Source organism: Dromiciops gliroides, chromosome 3, assembly GCF_019393635.1.
Source record: "Dromiciops gliroides isolate mDroGli1 chromosome 3, mDroGli1.pri, whole genome shotgun sequence".
NCBI classification, from domain to species: Eukaryota; Metazoa; Chordata; class Mammalia; order Microbiotheria; family Microbiotheriidae; genus Dromiciops; species Dromiciops gliroides.
Genome location: NC_057863.1, coordinates 269629375 through 269645675, shown reverse-complemented (window position 1 = coordinate 269645675; position 16301 = coordinate 269629375). Strand labels below are relative to the sequence as shown.

At 38.7% G+C, this 16301-nt stretch overlaps 2 protein-coding genes across 3 annotated transcripts in view; one reads left to right on the top strand and one right to left on the bottom strand.

The window, feature by feature from the left end:
- Positions 1-7028, top strand: part of ITSN1 (intersectin 1) — a 300395-nt gene extending 293367 nt beyond the window's left edge. Inside the window, exon 40 of one of the 2 annotated variants that reach the window (XM_043990543.1) lies at positions 6924-7028. In XM_043990543.1, coding sequence (XP_043846478.1) covers positions 6924-6928 — 5 coding nt within the window. In that variant the 3' untranslated portion in view covers positions 6929-7028. The remainder of the gene's footprint in view (positions 1-6923) is intronic. The other variant, XM_043990544.1, reaches the window with a different exon arrangement.
- On the bottom strand, positions 1708-15969 carry ATP5PO (ATP synthase peripheral stalk subunit OSCP). The gene is made up of 7 exons (XM_043990546.1): positions 15844-15969; positions 11741-11791; positions 8990-9100; positions 5081-5210; positions 4302-4414; positions 2261-2347; positions 1708-1894 (listed from the first exon to the last, which is right to left on the bottom strand). Exons 1-7 carry the CDS (start codon positions 15877-15879, stop codon positions 1781-1783), a joined length of 642 nt encoding a protein of 213 aa, XP_043846481.1. The 5' UTR covers positions 15880-15969; the 3' UTR covers positions 1708-1780.
- Between the last annotated feature and the right edge of the window lie 332 nt (positions 15970-16301).

The window sequence follows — 16301 nt, the reverse complement described above, 5'->3', positions numbered from 1 at the left end:
AAGTATGTTAAAATAACTGCTGAACCAAAACCAGAAATGGGCACACAATTGCTAGCAAGGTTAAATGGCCATGTATTTTAAGTAAGTGGCCATAGTTAACTACCTAGATGAGATTAAATTTTGCAATATTTGGGGAATTGCTGAAACAGTGTGCACTTTTCAGTCAGAGGAGATGCACCATTTCTCCAAATATGTTGCTTTTTGAGTGCTGCACTAATTCACCCCCCCCCCCATTCATTCTTAGAATCATTGAAAGCTGGCAGAATATCTAAGACTTTAGTTTAGCTTTCTTTTCAAAGTGGAAAGCCAATCCCATTAAGCATGTCTTCCTGGTTCAAAGCCTGGCATTTCATCCACTGTGCCACCTATCTGCTCAACAAAACAATAAATCAAGTCAATCTGTAGATTGCTGATTTCTAAGATATAAATACTAACAATTTAACAATTGGCTCTCATGAACTGTTCAGACTTGTCCAGCAACACCTTTGACATGGACTGTAGCATATCATTATGCTTGTCTTCTCATTTTCATGTCTTCCTATATTTCATTCATTATATTCTTCAGTTATCATGTCCGATAATATTCCATTACCTATAGATACAAGTTGTTGGGCACATGGGTTGTTTCTAGTTTTTTTGTTTGCTGTCATGAATTTTAGGTACATTTTTGCCCAAAGAAGGCAGTTGTATTGCCACTTTCTGTTACTTTTCCCACTTACTACTGACTTGAACTAAAGTTCACACTAGCTATTGTGTCAAAGATGGCTTGAAAGCAAAATTATTTGTTCTGTTAATGAATCAATTTTATACTTGATACAGTTGGATAGTATGGACATGTGTGTACATATATACATATACTTACATATAATTACTTAATACTGGTATTAAAACAAGAGATGAGAACATGCTCCTCCCTCATTGCTTTTGTGGGGAGAGAGGGAATGGAAATATTTCATACTGTGATATCTGGTTGATGTATTGGTTACTTTTTCTGAAATGTTTCCCATTATTAAAAAAAATTGTTACAGGAAACAATTCTGGGTAAAAGTGGGCAATACAGAGGAGCAGCTAGGTGGCACAGAAGATAAAACATCGGCCCTGGATTCAGGAGGCCTCAGACACTTGATGCTTACTAGCTGTGAGACCCCCCCCCCCCCCCGCCGCAAGTCACTTAACCCTCATTGTCCTGGGAAAAAAAAAAGTAGGCGATACACACACACAAAAATTAAAGTGATATAAAAAAAATTTAAAACAGCCAAATTTGAAGAAACCAACGAAAAGGTTATTAAAACAACTTTGGGATTTCCTAAAAGGAATATAGTCTGCTTTCCTCCTATTCAGTTCCAGGCCCAACTTATTATCCATTTGCAATGCCTATCTTTAGCCTGTAAACCCAGTGCTCACGCTATGAGGAGATGAAACAACACATTAAACAAAATTTGGTGCATTTAAATGAGTGGTGTAATCCTTGAAAAACTATTCCCCGTATTTGTTATAGTCATATTGATACCTTGGACACTAGATTTAAAATACATCACTTGAGTAGCTGAGACAATTTTACATCATAGGTAGATTACAAATTTGTGACAGATAATTTCATTCACAAATCAGACAGCTTTTTTTTTTTTAAACCTTGTTTGTTAAACCAAAATTACACTGGCTTTACATAAGACTGTTGGCATTTCATACTTTAACATTAACCCAATGGAAATTTCCAAGTACTTTATTGTTTCCACAATTTTTAAAAGTTTCATTGATGAACTGTAGAGAAATGCTACTTTCAAACAGCTTCCTTCATAATCCTGCTTAGCTTCTGGATCTTGGTTCTTGCAGACATATCAACATATTTCTCTCCAATACGAACAATCATTCCTCCCATGATTGAAGGATCAGTCTGAGAAGAGAATTAGTTATATTAAAAACATAGAAAAATGCATATTATCAGCCTTATTCCACTGATCAACTGAAATAATGGTTCTGAAAGCACTTTGAGAAGCATGAAATGCAAATGTGAAACAATATCTAAAAAATAAACATAACTAGGGTAAAACAATAATTGACCTGGTAAACATGCAAATCTTTATATGGAGATTTGAGAATATTTGGTTTTGAAAGATAATCAGGTTGTTTAAATGAATGATATAAATACATCAATAGATGTATTTTATTTGATTTTCTTTATTTTTTATGATTTTTTTTCTCTACCATTTTTTGTCAGCTTCATTTGGCACAAGGAAAAAAATGCTAAGTTAAAACCTACCTTAACCTCCATTTTCAGAACTTGGCCTTTACTTAAGAAGCTGTTCAGGACTGTTTTTAATTCTGAAAGAGTTGCTTCATCTAAAGTCTAAGATGGGTGAAAGAAAACATCTCATTAAAAAATCAGAAAAATCAAAATGGAAATGAAAGTTAGAATTTTATAATCTTAAAATACAGCAAGAGACAAAGAGAAACAAAAAAGTACAATTTTATATCATCAAAACCTGCCACAATATTAATGATTCAAATGTTCTACAGTGTATACTGCAGTACAACCTGTTACCCTACTAATGCTCACTATTTGTTGCACAGGAAACATTAAGGAGAGGGACCCAGCCATGAAATGGCAAAAAGTGATTTTTACAATTCACATACAGGTGAAAATTAATTTATAATCCACAAATGTAAATAAACTCATTTATTTCTACTTATAGAGAGGTAGCATACATCCATAATATGTCCAGTGGATAGAGAACTAGCTTTTCCTAGTACGGAAATAAGAGGTGAAGAATATGATGGAAATGCAGGTATATAATGCCAGATGAAACTCTTATGTCAGAAGGCTTTAATGTTTTTCTTTACTAAAAGGAAGGGTTTAGTGGTAAAGGAAGTAGGGTGGTGAGGGAGAAGAAGATGTTGTGATAAAGGGAGATAACTGAGGTTATACCATCATCAGGATGACAGACTAAGAGCTGGATGGGACCTTAGAGAGCATCCAGTCTAATCCTCTCATCTTAGAGATGAGGAAGCAGAGCTAAGAGAGGATAAGTGACTCCCAAGGTTACACAGCTAGTAAGTTGCTGAGGCAAAATTTTAACTAAGGTCTTGCTGAACTGAAGTCCAGCACTCTGGCCATTTCACCAAACTGTCTCTTTAAAAAGTGACAATAAGGGGGGCAGCTAGGTGGCGCAGTGGATAAAGCCCCGGCCATGGAGTCAGGAGTACCTGAGTTCGAATCCAGCCTCAGGCACTTGACACTTAACTAGCTGTGTGACCCTGGGCAAGTCACTTAACCCTCATTGCCCTGCAAAAAAAAAAAAAAGTGACAATAAAACCTTTTTGGTCTATCAACTTTCTATTCCTTATGGAGGTTAAAAAAAAAAGCTGGGTTCAAAAACCCAAAAACTTTTCCTATAATGACTTGAATGGTAGTATAATCCATATAAATGAATCAATATAGCCTGAATAGTTGTCCAAAGTCCACTTTACCAAGCAAAAAAGCTTAATGGGCTACCAACCTAATCCATTTCCATCACAAAAGATATGGCCTAAGCTATCATTGTTAATTAACATTTTTTTTGCGTGCCATAACCATGGAAATTTATGCCTTATGTTGTAGTGCTTTATGTGAATTATCTTGTCAGACCTTCACAACAACCCCCCAAGGCAGATACTCCAAGTATCATCCTAATTTTACAGATGACATCACTGAGGCAGAGGTGAAATAACCTATCCATAGCCACATGACCATAGGGTTGATATAAAGATCCAGAGACAATGAACATCATGATGCAAACTTTAAAGCACTCTACGAATAAATGTGTGAGGAAGGATTTGAACTTAAATCTACTTGATTTGAAGCTCCACCATTCAGTCTATGGCTACATTGCCTCCTTTCGTGAACTGGTGGTTTGAGCCTACTGGGTTTCTACAGTAAAAAGCTTTTTAAAAAACCCACTTAAAATAAACTCCCACAATATTATATTTTAAAACAGGCCATGCACTATCTAAAACATCTTCATTAATTATCAGTGTTTCTCCTTCTAGAATGTTTTGGGGGGCAAAAGGAGGGAAGGGTTGCAAAAATGCCATTCTACAATGTTCTGGGCCTGTGTAACAACAATATTCTAGTATTTCTGAAAGTTGGTAAACTCAGCAAGCAGGGTTAAGAGCTAGAAAGGAACACATTTGTCACCCGAAGTATTCAGGACAAGCAAAAGTAGCTAATCTGAAGATGAAAAGTGTCTCTGGGTTGGCTCATTTTTATTGAATTAGACTAGTTTTGATGTTAAAGCTAAATAAACTGACAACCCAATACTTACAGATGCAGTAGTAACTGAGCATTGTACTTCCCCACGATGCACACTCATCATGGTAGAAAATGCTGAAATGACTCCTGGGGTATTGTTTAAGCGACCATTTTCAGCAAGCACTTCTGCAAGAGATACAAGCATCACAGCGTGACTAATTTACATGAGTAACAAGTCACAATGGAAAGGTTCATGTTAGCCTCAAGGACAAAAAATTTAAAGTTGTAAAATGCCATCATCAGGTGACCCAAAGAAAGAACACTGTATAAAGAATGAAGATCTACTCTACAATCTGACTATTAGCTTCAATATCACCATAGCATCTAGACTAAATATATGGGAAATAGAATGACATACTCATTTTCATCAAAATATGTACATTAGTTTTTCAATTTGTGGTCAGGATTTCCAATGAACTAGACCTTATTTTCTGGACCCCATTGTAACCTAAATCTAACATAAATGCAAGACTAGCTAGAACAAGGGGTGGGGATGAGGGTTGTGGGGAAGGGAAATCAAACAGGTTTTCTTTGAACATCAGTGATTCACAAACCATCCTCTAAGAACCAATGACCAAGAACATTTTGATCTTCAACTAGGTGAGGAGGGTTAAAAAAAAAAATCTTATTCTTTCATGTTTAAAGGATTCTCTGAGCTAATGAAGAAAATCTGCTTGGTCAAAATAGGAACTGAACCTGGAACTGAAAATAGTTATTAAGCACTTAATATTTCATGTGTAATTTTTAAAAATTAAGACCATTTTAAAGAAAAAAGACTATATAAATACTTACTCATGAGGTTGGTTGTGATGGGAGAAAACTTCTCTTTTGCAATTATGTCATTTAGGGTTTTTACCTTAACAGAACGCTTTATATGGGGATTCATAATAGAAGCAACCGTTTTGGGTTCCTTCAAAAGTTTCTGAAAGTAAAACACAAAATTTTTTAACCATTTAGAGCACACAAGGTCCAGTTTACATACAACTTATACTTCATACTTTGTCTTTTAAGATGTGTCTGAATAGAATTTTGACAACATTTATACTTTGAAAGATTTATGATTAAAAAAATGGTGCTTTCTTTCTCAGAAACTATTATCAGGATTAAGACCTACCTCCCTTCGCATCCTAATGTAGGTGCCCCAAAGCTCAAAGAGTAGCAACAATTCCCAGAGAATCACAGTCCCTGCCTCTAATCAACTCTTGCTTCTATCTACCAGGAGAGCTACTACAAAAAAGACATGGCTCTCTGTAGGTCACCAGCAATGCAAACCAGGGATCAACCAAATGCAGTATGAAAGAGACAGGAGGGAGGCGGAGCCAGGAAATTGCCTAAGCTCTTCCCAATTTCCCTCAGAAACATTTAATCAAGCCTCTGAACAGATTCTGGAGCTACAGAACCTATAAAAAGACAGCATGAAACAATCTTCCAGCTTAAGATAACTTAGAAGGACTTTAGGAAAGGTCTGTCTCACTTGGTTAAAAGGGGAGAGCAGTATAGCACAGCCAGTGTCTGGGCAAGCCTGTGAGAGATTTTTAGCCACAACAGATTGGCAGCTGAGGCCCCTCAGTCCTGGCTCAGCAGAGGAGTGACACAACAGGCCAGTTGTGAGGCCTCTAGCCCTAATACAGATGGCAAACTGCCAGCTGGGGTATCCCCTACACAACAGGCCAGGCAACCCCAGTGCAGTGAGCAGGCCGTGAGCCCCTGAGGCCTCTGAGCAGAAAGTCAGTGATTAGTCCTCGGGCCCCTAGCACAAGAAGCTTGGGACAGTGCCCCCTGTGCTCCAGGAGCAGAGCTCAACTTTAAAAGTCATAAAATAGGCTATTGAGTAAGAAACAGAAAGAGACAGGAGGCAGGATGAGAAGTGGGAGAAGCTATGCCTAAGGAAGTAACCTCTATGGAGACATTGCATTTGTCAGCACTGCAGCTCTTACCTTCTCAGCTGCCACAAACACTGAAGATCCAAAGGAGAGATCTCATTACTAAAGTCCCTGGTACTGTCAAACAGTTCTACCTCAAAAAGGATACAGTGGGAGCCAAGCGGGTGGAGCCAAGATGATGACACAGAGTAAGCACTATTGCCCAGCTCACCCCAAATTCTCCTCCAAACAACTTTAAAATAATGCCTCAAACTAAATTCTGGAGCATAACAGCCATCAAAAGGTATGGGTAAGACATTTTTCTAGCCCAAGACAAATTAGGAGTTCAGAAGGAAAGATCTGTGACACTGTGGTCAGACTAGAACACATATGGTGGCAACATCAGCCATGGGTCTTGGAAGTGACTGTGACAGGAACAGCAGGAGTTTTGGGAGCTCCTAGCCCAAAGATGATAAGGGGATTGGACAAATGATCAGAAAGAGATCAGAGTAGGGCAGCTAGGTGGCGCAGTGGATAAAGCACCGGCCCTGGATTCAGGAATTCTTGAGTTCAAATCTGGCCTCAGACACTTGACACTTACTAGCTGTGTGACCCTGGGCAAGTCACTTAACCCCCATTGCCCTGCAAAAAAAAAAAAAAAAAAAAAAAAAAAAGAGATCAGAGAGTACCCTTGTATTATTAGCACCGTGCCCAGGACCAAGCACTATTTGGCAACTCCATTGACCATACTCACTTCTGGATTGTAATTCCAGGATGAAGAGGAGCACTTGCATTTGAGCAGCGATCATACCACCTTAGAAGCACTGAAAATTTGCAGATACTAGAACTAAGAGTGAAATCAGCAGAGCAAAAAAGCCTAAAGTTTGGGACAATCTCCCCTCCCAGGTGAGCAGAACCCAACATTAACAAAGTTCAAAGAAATCAGCTGAAAAAATGAGCAAAGAATTAAAAAAAATCTAACCATATGCATCAACTATGGTTACAAAAAGATATCAGGACATAAACAGAAGACATCAGTGTGAAAAATGCTACAAACAAGGCCTCAAAGAAAATATTGGATACAAGTCCCAAAAGAATTCCTGGAAGAGGTAAAGAAAGAGCAAAAAAGGGATTTAAAAAATCAAAGAGTGGCAGAAGAAAAATTGGAGAAAGAAATGAGAGTGATGCAAGAAAATTATTCAAAGAAATTAACAGCTTGGTGAAAGAGGCACCAAAAATACTCAAGAAAATAACACCTTAAAAATCAGAATTGCGGGGCAGCTAGGGGGTGCAGTGGATAAAGCACTGGCCCTGGATTCAGGAGTACCTGAGTTCAAATCTGGCCTCAGACACTTGACACTTACTAGCTGTGTGACCCTGGGCAAGTCACTTAACCCCCATTGCCCCGCAAAAAAAAAAAAATCAGAATTGGCCAAATGGAAAAGGAGGTATACAAGCTCACTCAAGAAAAAGAAGAATTAGGCAAATGGAAGCAAATGATTCCATGAGACATCAAAAAAACAATAAAAGTCCAAAGGATGAAAAAAAAATAGAACATGAAATATCTCAACAGAAAAAACAACTTACCTAGAATATAGATTGAGAGATAATTTAGAATTACTGGACTACCTGAAAGCCATGGTAAAAAAACAAAAAACCAAAACAATCTAGACATGTATCAAGAACTTATAATGGAAAACTTGTCTGATCTTAGAACCATAGGGTAAAATAGAAATGGGAAGAATGCAACAAACACCTCCTGAAAGACATTCCAAAATGAAAACTTCCAGAAATATTATAGCCAAGTTGCAAAGCTCCCAGGTAAAGGAGAAAATACTACAAACAGCCAGAAAGAAACTATTCAAGTATCATAGAACTATAGTCAGAATCATGCAAAATTTATCAGCTATCACATTAAAGGAGCAAAGGGCTTGTAATATATTGCAGAAGGCAAAGGAGTAAAGATTACAACCAAGAATAATCTATCCTGCAAAACTAAGACTTGAAGAGAAATATGACAGTCAAAACAAGATGCAAAAGAAGCATTTAAAAAAGGTAAATATGAAAGAGAAATCATAAGGGATTTCATAAGGTTAAATTGTTTATTCCCTAAATGGGACTAGAGTATGACCTCCTAGAAAAGCAGTACTGGGCCAGCTAGGTGGCGCAGTGGATAGAGCACCGGCCTTGGAGTCAGGAGGATCTGAGTTCAAATCCGGCCTCAGACACTTAACACTTACTAGCTGTGTGACCATGGGCAAGTCACTTAACCCCAGTTGCCTCACTAAAAATGAAACAAAACCAACCAAATAAAAAAAAAAGAAAGAAAGAAAAGCAGTACCTGTCTCATTTTTCTATTTGCATACCTATGCTAAGCAAATCTAAGTACTTAAGAAATGCTTTTTCATTCAATTATATCAACCAATAAGGCTAGAAGTTTGCATAGTTGGAAGAAAGCTTCTGTTGCTGCCGCTTCTTTTTTTTGGCAGGGCAATGAGGGTTAAGTGACTTGCCCAGGGTCACACAGCTAGTAAGTGTCAAGTGTCTGAAGTTGGATTTGAACTCAGGTTCTTCTGAATCCAGGGCCGGTGCTTTATCCACTGCGCCACCTAGATGCCCCCAAGCTTCTGTTCTACTTTTCTATATTTTTGGATGTTCAGTGTTAGTATTGACAACCTCCCTCCTGGATTCCTACACAGTATTTTTTTACTATTTCCATCCAAAATGAACACACCTGCAAGATATAGATTGGCTATTAAACAACCAACTGGTTAAAAGTGAAAGAAAATAGAAAAATAACAGTCTAGGTGCAAATTAAGAGCACAGAAAAACTACTTACTGTTACTCTGACCAACTCCTTTTCTACCACGTCCAATTTATTCTGCTTAGATGCAGCAGAATAAAGAGCAGTGGCATATCGACCTTCTAGACCATATACTTGAATTGGAGGCTTAAAAAGAAACAAGAAAAAAAATTATTCAAGATAGCTACTATTAAGCTTTCAATATCAGAGTTTAGGTTTTATGTTCTGTTATATACACTTTATTGTGAAAGTTTAAGCAAGAGTTAAAGAACTGACCTGAATTGATCTGCACCGTCACTAATTATTATGAACATGGGAAAGTCAATGGACTTTAAGAAGTTTAGAAAATCCAACTAGAAAATTTCTTTTACACTTTTAAAATGCTTGAATTCTATGAAGATCTATTCATTATGGGCTCTTATATTTGCTAGTTCTAATAGTAAACTTACACACACACACACACACACACACACACACACACACACACACATTTTGGGCAGGGCAATGAGGGTTAAGTGACTTTCCCAGAGTCACACAGCTAGTGCTTTATCCACTTTACCACCTAGCTGCCCTTGTAAGCTTATATTCTTAGGGACATAAGAAACAGAAAATAAAGATCAAGCCATACAGAAATATTCCTAATATTTGGCAATAACAAAAATTTGGAAACACCCTGGGTGCCCAATGAATGAGAAACAGTTGAATAAATTTTGGCATACCAATGTAACACTAATCAATTCATTTATTTCCTACAATATGCAAGGCTACCAATGCACCAGGAGCATCAATTCAAGATACCAGCCTTGGAGAAGCTTACATTTTAACAAAGAGTATTCACATACACATAAAGTAAATACTAGTAATTTCAGGATGAACACTGATAACTGGGGAGATCAGGGTAGGCTTTACAAAGGAAGGGGCAGTCTCTACTGAAGGAAGTTAAAAGGAAGTGTGTATTTCAGGTATCAGGAAGAACCTGTGAAAAATTTAAGAGAGGTAGAATGTCAAGTTTGGGGGAGTAGCTGGTGGTATAGTTTGGCTAGAGCACAGAATATGTGAAAGAGAGTATTATGAAATAAGTCTGGAAAAGTAGATGGGAGCCAGATTGTGGGGAACATTAAATCAGTATCAGAAAGGTATGGTTTCGTGTACAATCACATTGTTTTTCCTTTTGCTCTTGTTCATATATGAGAATATACTCATAGTTGTTAACAGAGGTAAAAACAAAACATTTATTTTGTAAGAAAAATAATTGAACAATTAGGGACTTTTAGGAATAATCTAGTCTAACATTTTCATTTTACAAATAAGAAAACAGAGACAAAAGATACATAGTACACAGAAGCCAAGTTTATGAAACATACTTTAAAACATAAACTTCTATTATTCACAATATAGGTGCATAATAGTTTTTATGGGGGGGGGGCAGGGCTATGGGGGTTAAGTGACTTGCCCAGGGTCACACAACTAGTAAGTGTCAAGTGTCTGAGGCTGGATTTGAACTCAGGTACTCCTGAATCCAGGGTCAGTGCTTTATTCATGGCGTCACCTAGCTGCCCCCAGGTGCATCTTAATGGTATTATAAATATATATACATTTTTTACAAAATTATCTTATAATATTATTTATAACAAGCTTTATGACACCATCCTGAAGTTTCCCCTTTCATATAATGCTTACACTTTACATCCAGTTTAACTTATCTTTTGGTCACTTATTATGCCTAGAACTCAAATCAGTTTTTCATGATAAATCAAAGTATTCTATAAGAATTAGCTGAAGGAACTGGAGATGTTTGGCCTAGAAAGGAAAGCCAATCAAATTTAAGAAGACCTAGAAGGTCCTGCTTCTGAAACTTAATGGCCATGCGACCCCTCTAAGACTACATGTTGCAAAGGGCAATAAAAGGGGCTGTCATGCAAAAGTGGGAATGCTTTATCTGTTTTGCCCCAAGATACAGAACTAAGAGGAAGGAGGAGAAATCACAAGGAAGCATAATTATCTATTAAAAATAAAAGGAAATACATTTTAGTCATTAGAACTATCTAAAAGTGGAATGGGCTTTTCAGAAGGTGGTGGGAGGTATTTATTCAAAGACTAGATGACCACTTAATGGAGAATGTTGTAGAATGTCCATTTCCAGGTATGACTTTGGATCAGATGGATTCTGGGGTCCCTTCCAACTTGGGACTGTATAATTATCTTAATGTTTAAAAAATATTGGGGGGCGGCTAGGTGGCGCAGTGGATTAAGCACCGGCCCTGGATTCAGGAGTACCTGAGTTCTAATACGGCCTCAGACACTTGACACTTACTAGCTGTGTGACCCTGGGCAAGTCACTTAACCCCCATTGCCCTGCAAAAAAACCAACAAAAATATTAAGCAATGGCACAGTTTGGCAAATAATTTAAAAATTCAACAGGGAATTTGCAAAATAAAGATATGGAGAGTAAAGAGATTTGTGTACGGAAATGGTATTGTGATAAAAGCCTAGTTATTTAAAATTAAACATGCAAAACACAGATGTTTTGATAGACAAATGTTGAAAACCAAAAGTTTGAAGTATGTTATACACCTGCTGAAAAACCATTAGGTGCCACCTATGAACAACTGCAATCATCTAGCAGAGTGACTTCTTTCTTCAAGAACAGGCCATAAAGTGTCAAGTACAGACAAGGTTAAAGACAGATCCAATCAATGTTACTCAGTGCATCATACTGAAACCCAGTTAACAGTTACAAATTCTTGACTAGGGTTAAGTTTAGCCAAGTAATTAAATAAACATACCCTGACGAGCTTGGCAAATGGTCTGCCCACTGAAGTAGTGAAGCGTCGTACCTTAAAGACAAAAGAAAATAAGGCAAAATGTTCACTTGAAGATGTCTGTAAATCAAATTGTAGAAAAACTGAATATACAAAATACCATTTACTCATGCCACTTTGAAGATAGAAAAATATAGTCAAATTTTCATAATTAAGCAGCATTATGCAACTTCTTCACAAAAACTTTCCTGGTTCCCAATTTCCTGTTGTTTTTTGCCTTTAACCTACCTTGTAGTTAGGGTTATGGTGGGTGTCCTCCCAGAACACAAGCTACTTAAGGGCAGATCCTTTTTTCCATTTCTATCCTTGAATCCCTAGTTCCTAAATACAATAAACACCTAAATGCTTGCTGACTTGTGAAGCATCCTAAGTAATACCCAAATTTCCTTCTTCCAATATCCAGCCTGGGTCAATTTTCTGGGAGGGAGTGAAGATGTGAATATAGTAAAATAGTAAAAGTTATCAGTTTGAGACTTTGGGGGTTTATATCAACATTCTTTAAAGCACAAGTTCTTAACCTTTTTTTCTTTCTTGGACTCTGGCAATCTGGTAAAAGCTATGAACTCAGAATATTTGCCACTCACATTCATAATTAAAAGAAATACTAAATTTCAGCGAATGGTTAATGAAAATAAAGATGTACTTTTTTCCCCATCAAAGTTCAAGGACCCCTTGAAACTGACCCATGGAGTCTGGTAAGCATCTATGCCTACAACTTGGCCAAACAAACTGAATTCAATAACCAGAGGAACTGGATTGGTTCTGGAAGTGGTATTCTGAATACTAGTGGGATGAACCCCCTTGCTCAAAAATCAAGATTACGAAAATGAAGACTAATATATTTTGGTAATATTAGAGTACAATCTGTCTTGATTCTGAGAAAAAAAATAATTGTCAGTAGTGAAAATAAGATCCTAGAACTACGGGGCAAAGGTCCTTTTCTTATTAATCTGTTCGCTGACAGTCTATTTCTGGATGGATAAAACTAAATTCCTCTAGTAAATGTTATATGAAATCTGGCTGTGGAATTTACTACAATTCAACAAACATCAAGTACCCACTATAAATAGTGCAAAGAGATTAAAAAGGTTTAATGAGAACATAATCTAGTATACAAGAATATAAAAATACAATACTTAAGTGCATAAGAAATATATAAAATTAAGATGCAGGTTTCTATGACTAAGAAGAGTATCTGTGGAAAAAAAAAAGGCATTTTGTTTAAGCCAAAAAACTCAGCAGTTGTATGTATGGAAAAGAGGAGAAAGTATTTAAAACATAAGAAATGGGGTAAGCAAGGGGAAAAACTGTGTAGTGTATGCACACACACACTCGTGCACATAGAACACATACAAGAGATGGCAAATAGTAGAATTTGGCTGAAGCTTGGAGTTCGTGGAGGGGAAGAGAATGAGAAGACTGAAAATTAAGTGTGGGGATAAGAGGCCTTGAATTCCTGGTGGAAGGATTTTAAATTGTGGAGAACCACTGAAGGATTTTTAACCCAAGAAGTAGTATGACCAAATCTTATTACTAAAGATAAGGAAGATTATTTGGGCAATGGAATGAAGGATAAACTGAAGGAAAGAGTGGAGCCTTTAGCAAAGCTGTTAAGACTATTAAAAAAACTCTGGTAAGATGATAATGAGGCTGTGTGCTAGGGTCGGGTGGCAAAGTAAAGGAAAAAACAGAAACTGTATAGGCAGAATCAACAGGATTTGCTAATCAATAAGTCAGTAACATTCATTAAGGGTTTACTATGTGCCAGGCACTACAAAATACTGACAGAAAAAAAAAGTTAAACAGTCCCTGACCCAAAGAAACTTATATTTTTCCACCAAGAAAGACAATATGTGGGGGCAGCTAGGTGGTGCAGTGGATAAAGCACTGGCCCTGGATTCGGGAGGACCTAAGTTCAAATCAAGCCTCAGACACTTGACACTTACTAGCTGTGTGACCCTGGGCAAGTCACTCTACCCCAGTTGCCTCACCAAAGAGAGAGAGAGAGAGAGAGAGAGAGAGAGAGAGAGAGAGAGAGAGAGAGAGAGAGAAAGACAATATGTGCACAGAATAACTAGCTACAAGAAAAAGACTAATGGATGTGGGACAGCTAGGTGGCGGAGTGAATAGAGCACTGGCCCTGGAGTCAGGAGGACCTGAGTTAAAATCTGACCTCAGACACTTGACACTTACTAGCTGTGTGACCTTGGTAAGTCACTTAACCCCAACTGCCTCACCCCCCCCCCCCCCGCCCAAAAGCAACCCCCCAAAACACTAATGGTTGAAAAGGCAAAGAGAGAAGGTCTGGGAATACACACAGTTTCCAAGTGGATAAGCTACTAATGAGACTGATGGAAAAATTAACCAAAAAAGCTAACCCACTGAATGTTAAATACTTCAAAGGGAACAAGAACCAAAAAAACTAAATGAAAAAGAGAGCAAGATAATAAATTCTATAGCATCATAGAACAAAAGCAGTTCAGAATTTCATAATGGCTAGAAAAAATAAATACTTTAAAGAAAAGAAGCAAATTAGAAAGAAATTAGATTAGATTACCTAAACAGCTAGGTGGCACAGTGAGTGGATAGAGTGCTGGACCTGGAGTCAGGAAGACCTGAGCTGCACTCAGATCTCAGACACATACTAGGTGTAACCTTGGGCAAGTCACTTAACCTGTTTGCCTCAGTTACTTCATCTGTGAAATGGGAAAGATAATAGCACCTACCTCCCGAAAGAGAGCTGCCAAGATAAAATGAGATATTTTTTTTTTTGGTGGGGCAATGGGGGTTAAGTGACTTGCCCAGGGTCACACAGCTAGTAAGTGTCAAGTGTCTGAGGCTGGATTTGAACTCAGGTACTCCTGAATCCAGGGCTGGTGCTTTATCCACTGTGCTATCTAGCCGCCCCCAAAATGAGACATTTTAAAAGCACAATATAAATGCTAGCTAGTATTAGTTACTTTTTGTATGGATACATGCATATATTCTCTTTACACATTATATATTTATACACAATGAATGCATGTGTATATATTTGTACATATTAAGCATTATTACTACTTAGTATATAGTATATGAATAACATACTTCTATTACACTGTATAATATAGTTCTATAATTAACAGTATATTCTTATCCAGTGTACATTAATACATACATACTGTATGGGTGTATACATATAACATAGTCACTTGTCCTCCTCCCATTAGACTTTAGAAGGTAAGATCTTTGCATATAGGGATTATTTCATTCATTGTATTTTTTTTATCTCCAATACTCCGTTTCTCACCAAGTAAGAGGCAGAGTCTGGAAAACTGGGAGAAAAGTGAGTGTAATGGAGGAAAAGGTGATCAGCAATGTCAAACACTTCGGTCAATAAAGATGAGGATTGAGGGGGGAAAAAGGTCATCGGATCTGTCGATTAAAGAGAAGTTATAGACAGACCACGGCGTAGTGCAGTGCTGGGTGCTGAGTCAGAAGACTCGGGTTCAAATCTGCTTTCGCCTCGTGACCCCTGGACAAGTCATTTAACCTTTCTAGTCCTGTTTCCAGCTCATCTGTTAAGTGAAGGGAGCCGGCTTCCAAGGTTCCTTCCAATCCATGAGGCGGGGGGAGGGGGGACGGGGGAGAAGAGGGAGAATCGTTAGCAAAACCAGAGACCCCCTCCCCCAAAGAAGTCACCACCTCCGTCGGGGCCTAAGACAAGTAACACCGCACCGCCCTTTCTCCACTACTAAGCCCCGGGCCGTCTGGTGCTTTGTGGGAAGCCCTCAAGGTCACCGCCCGCCCAGGCCTCTCGGGGGCCCCCAGCCTTGAGTCGTTGGGGCGCCGGAGCCAAGGTGGGGGAGAAGAGGAGGGTGGGAGGGCGCCGAGGCCTCGCGCTCCCCGAGGGCGTCCCCTCCTCTGCAGTCAAGGAGAAGCGGGAGACGGCGGGGAACCAGGGGCAGGGGGACGTGCGGGGGCAATTGACACTCCCAGGTGGGGACGGGGAGTGCATCCCGAGTAGAGGACCCCGTCACAGCCGCCCTCAGGAAAAAAAATGCCTCTCTTCTTTCTTTCCATCTCACCTGCTGGACCATCCCGGACACACCGGGAGCCGCCATCTTCTCCTGTGGTAGCTGTAGGTCAAAACGGAGCTGAGACCGCGGAGGAGGAAGTAATGAGAGAGGCGCATGCGCAGAACAACAATTTCCCCTCCGCGGCGTGGGGTGGTCCTGACGGGACGCACGAGTCTTTGGGAATTGTAGTTTCTCAAAAGTAAGCGAACTAGGCTCGACCGAAGGGTCTGCTGGGATTGAGGGTAGGGGCGGGGCGGGGCGGGGCTGAGGCTGTACTAAACCAAGGGGCCTCTGAGGGGAGCAGTCACTGTAAGAGCTGCCACATTGGTTTGCTTTGCTGTTGTTAAATTTTCATTTTTGTCTTGCTAAAGCCCTGAAAATGGTGCAATTTCACACTCTACCACCAAAAAAGAAATTTAATTAATATCCGTTTGTGCGTCATGTAAAGTGAATAAGCATTTAGATTA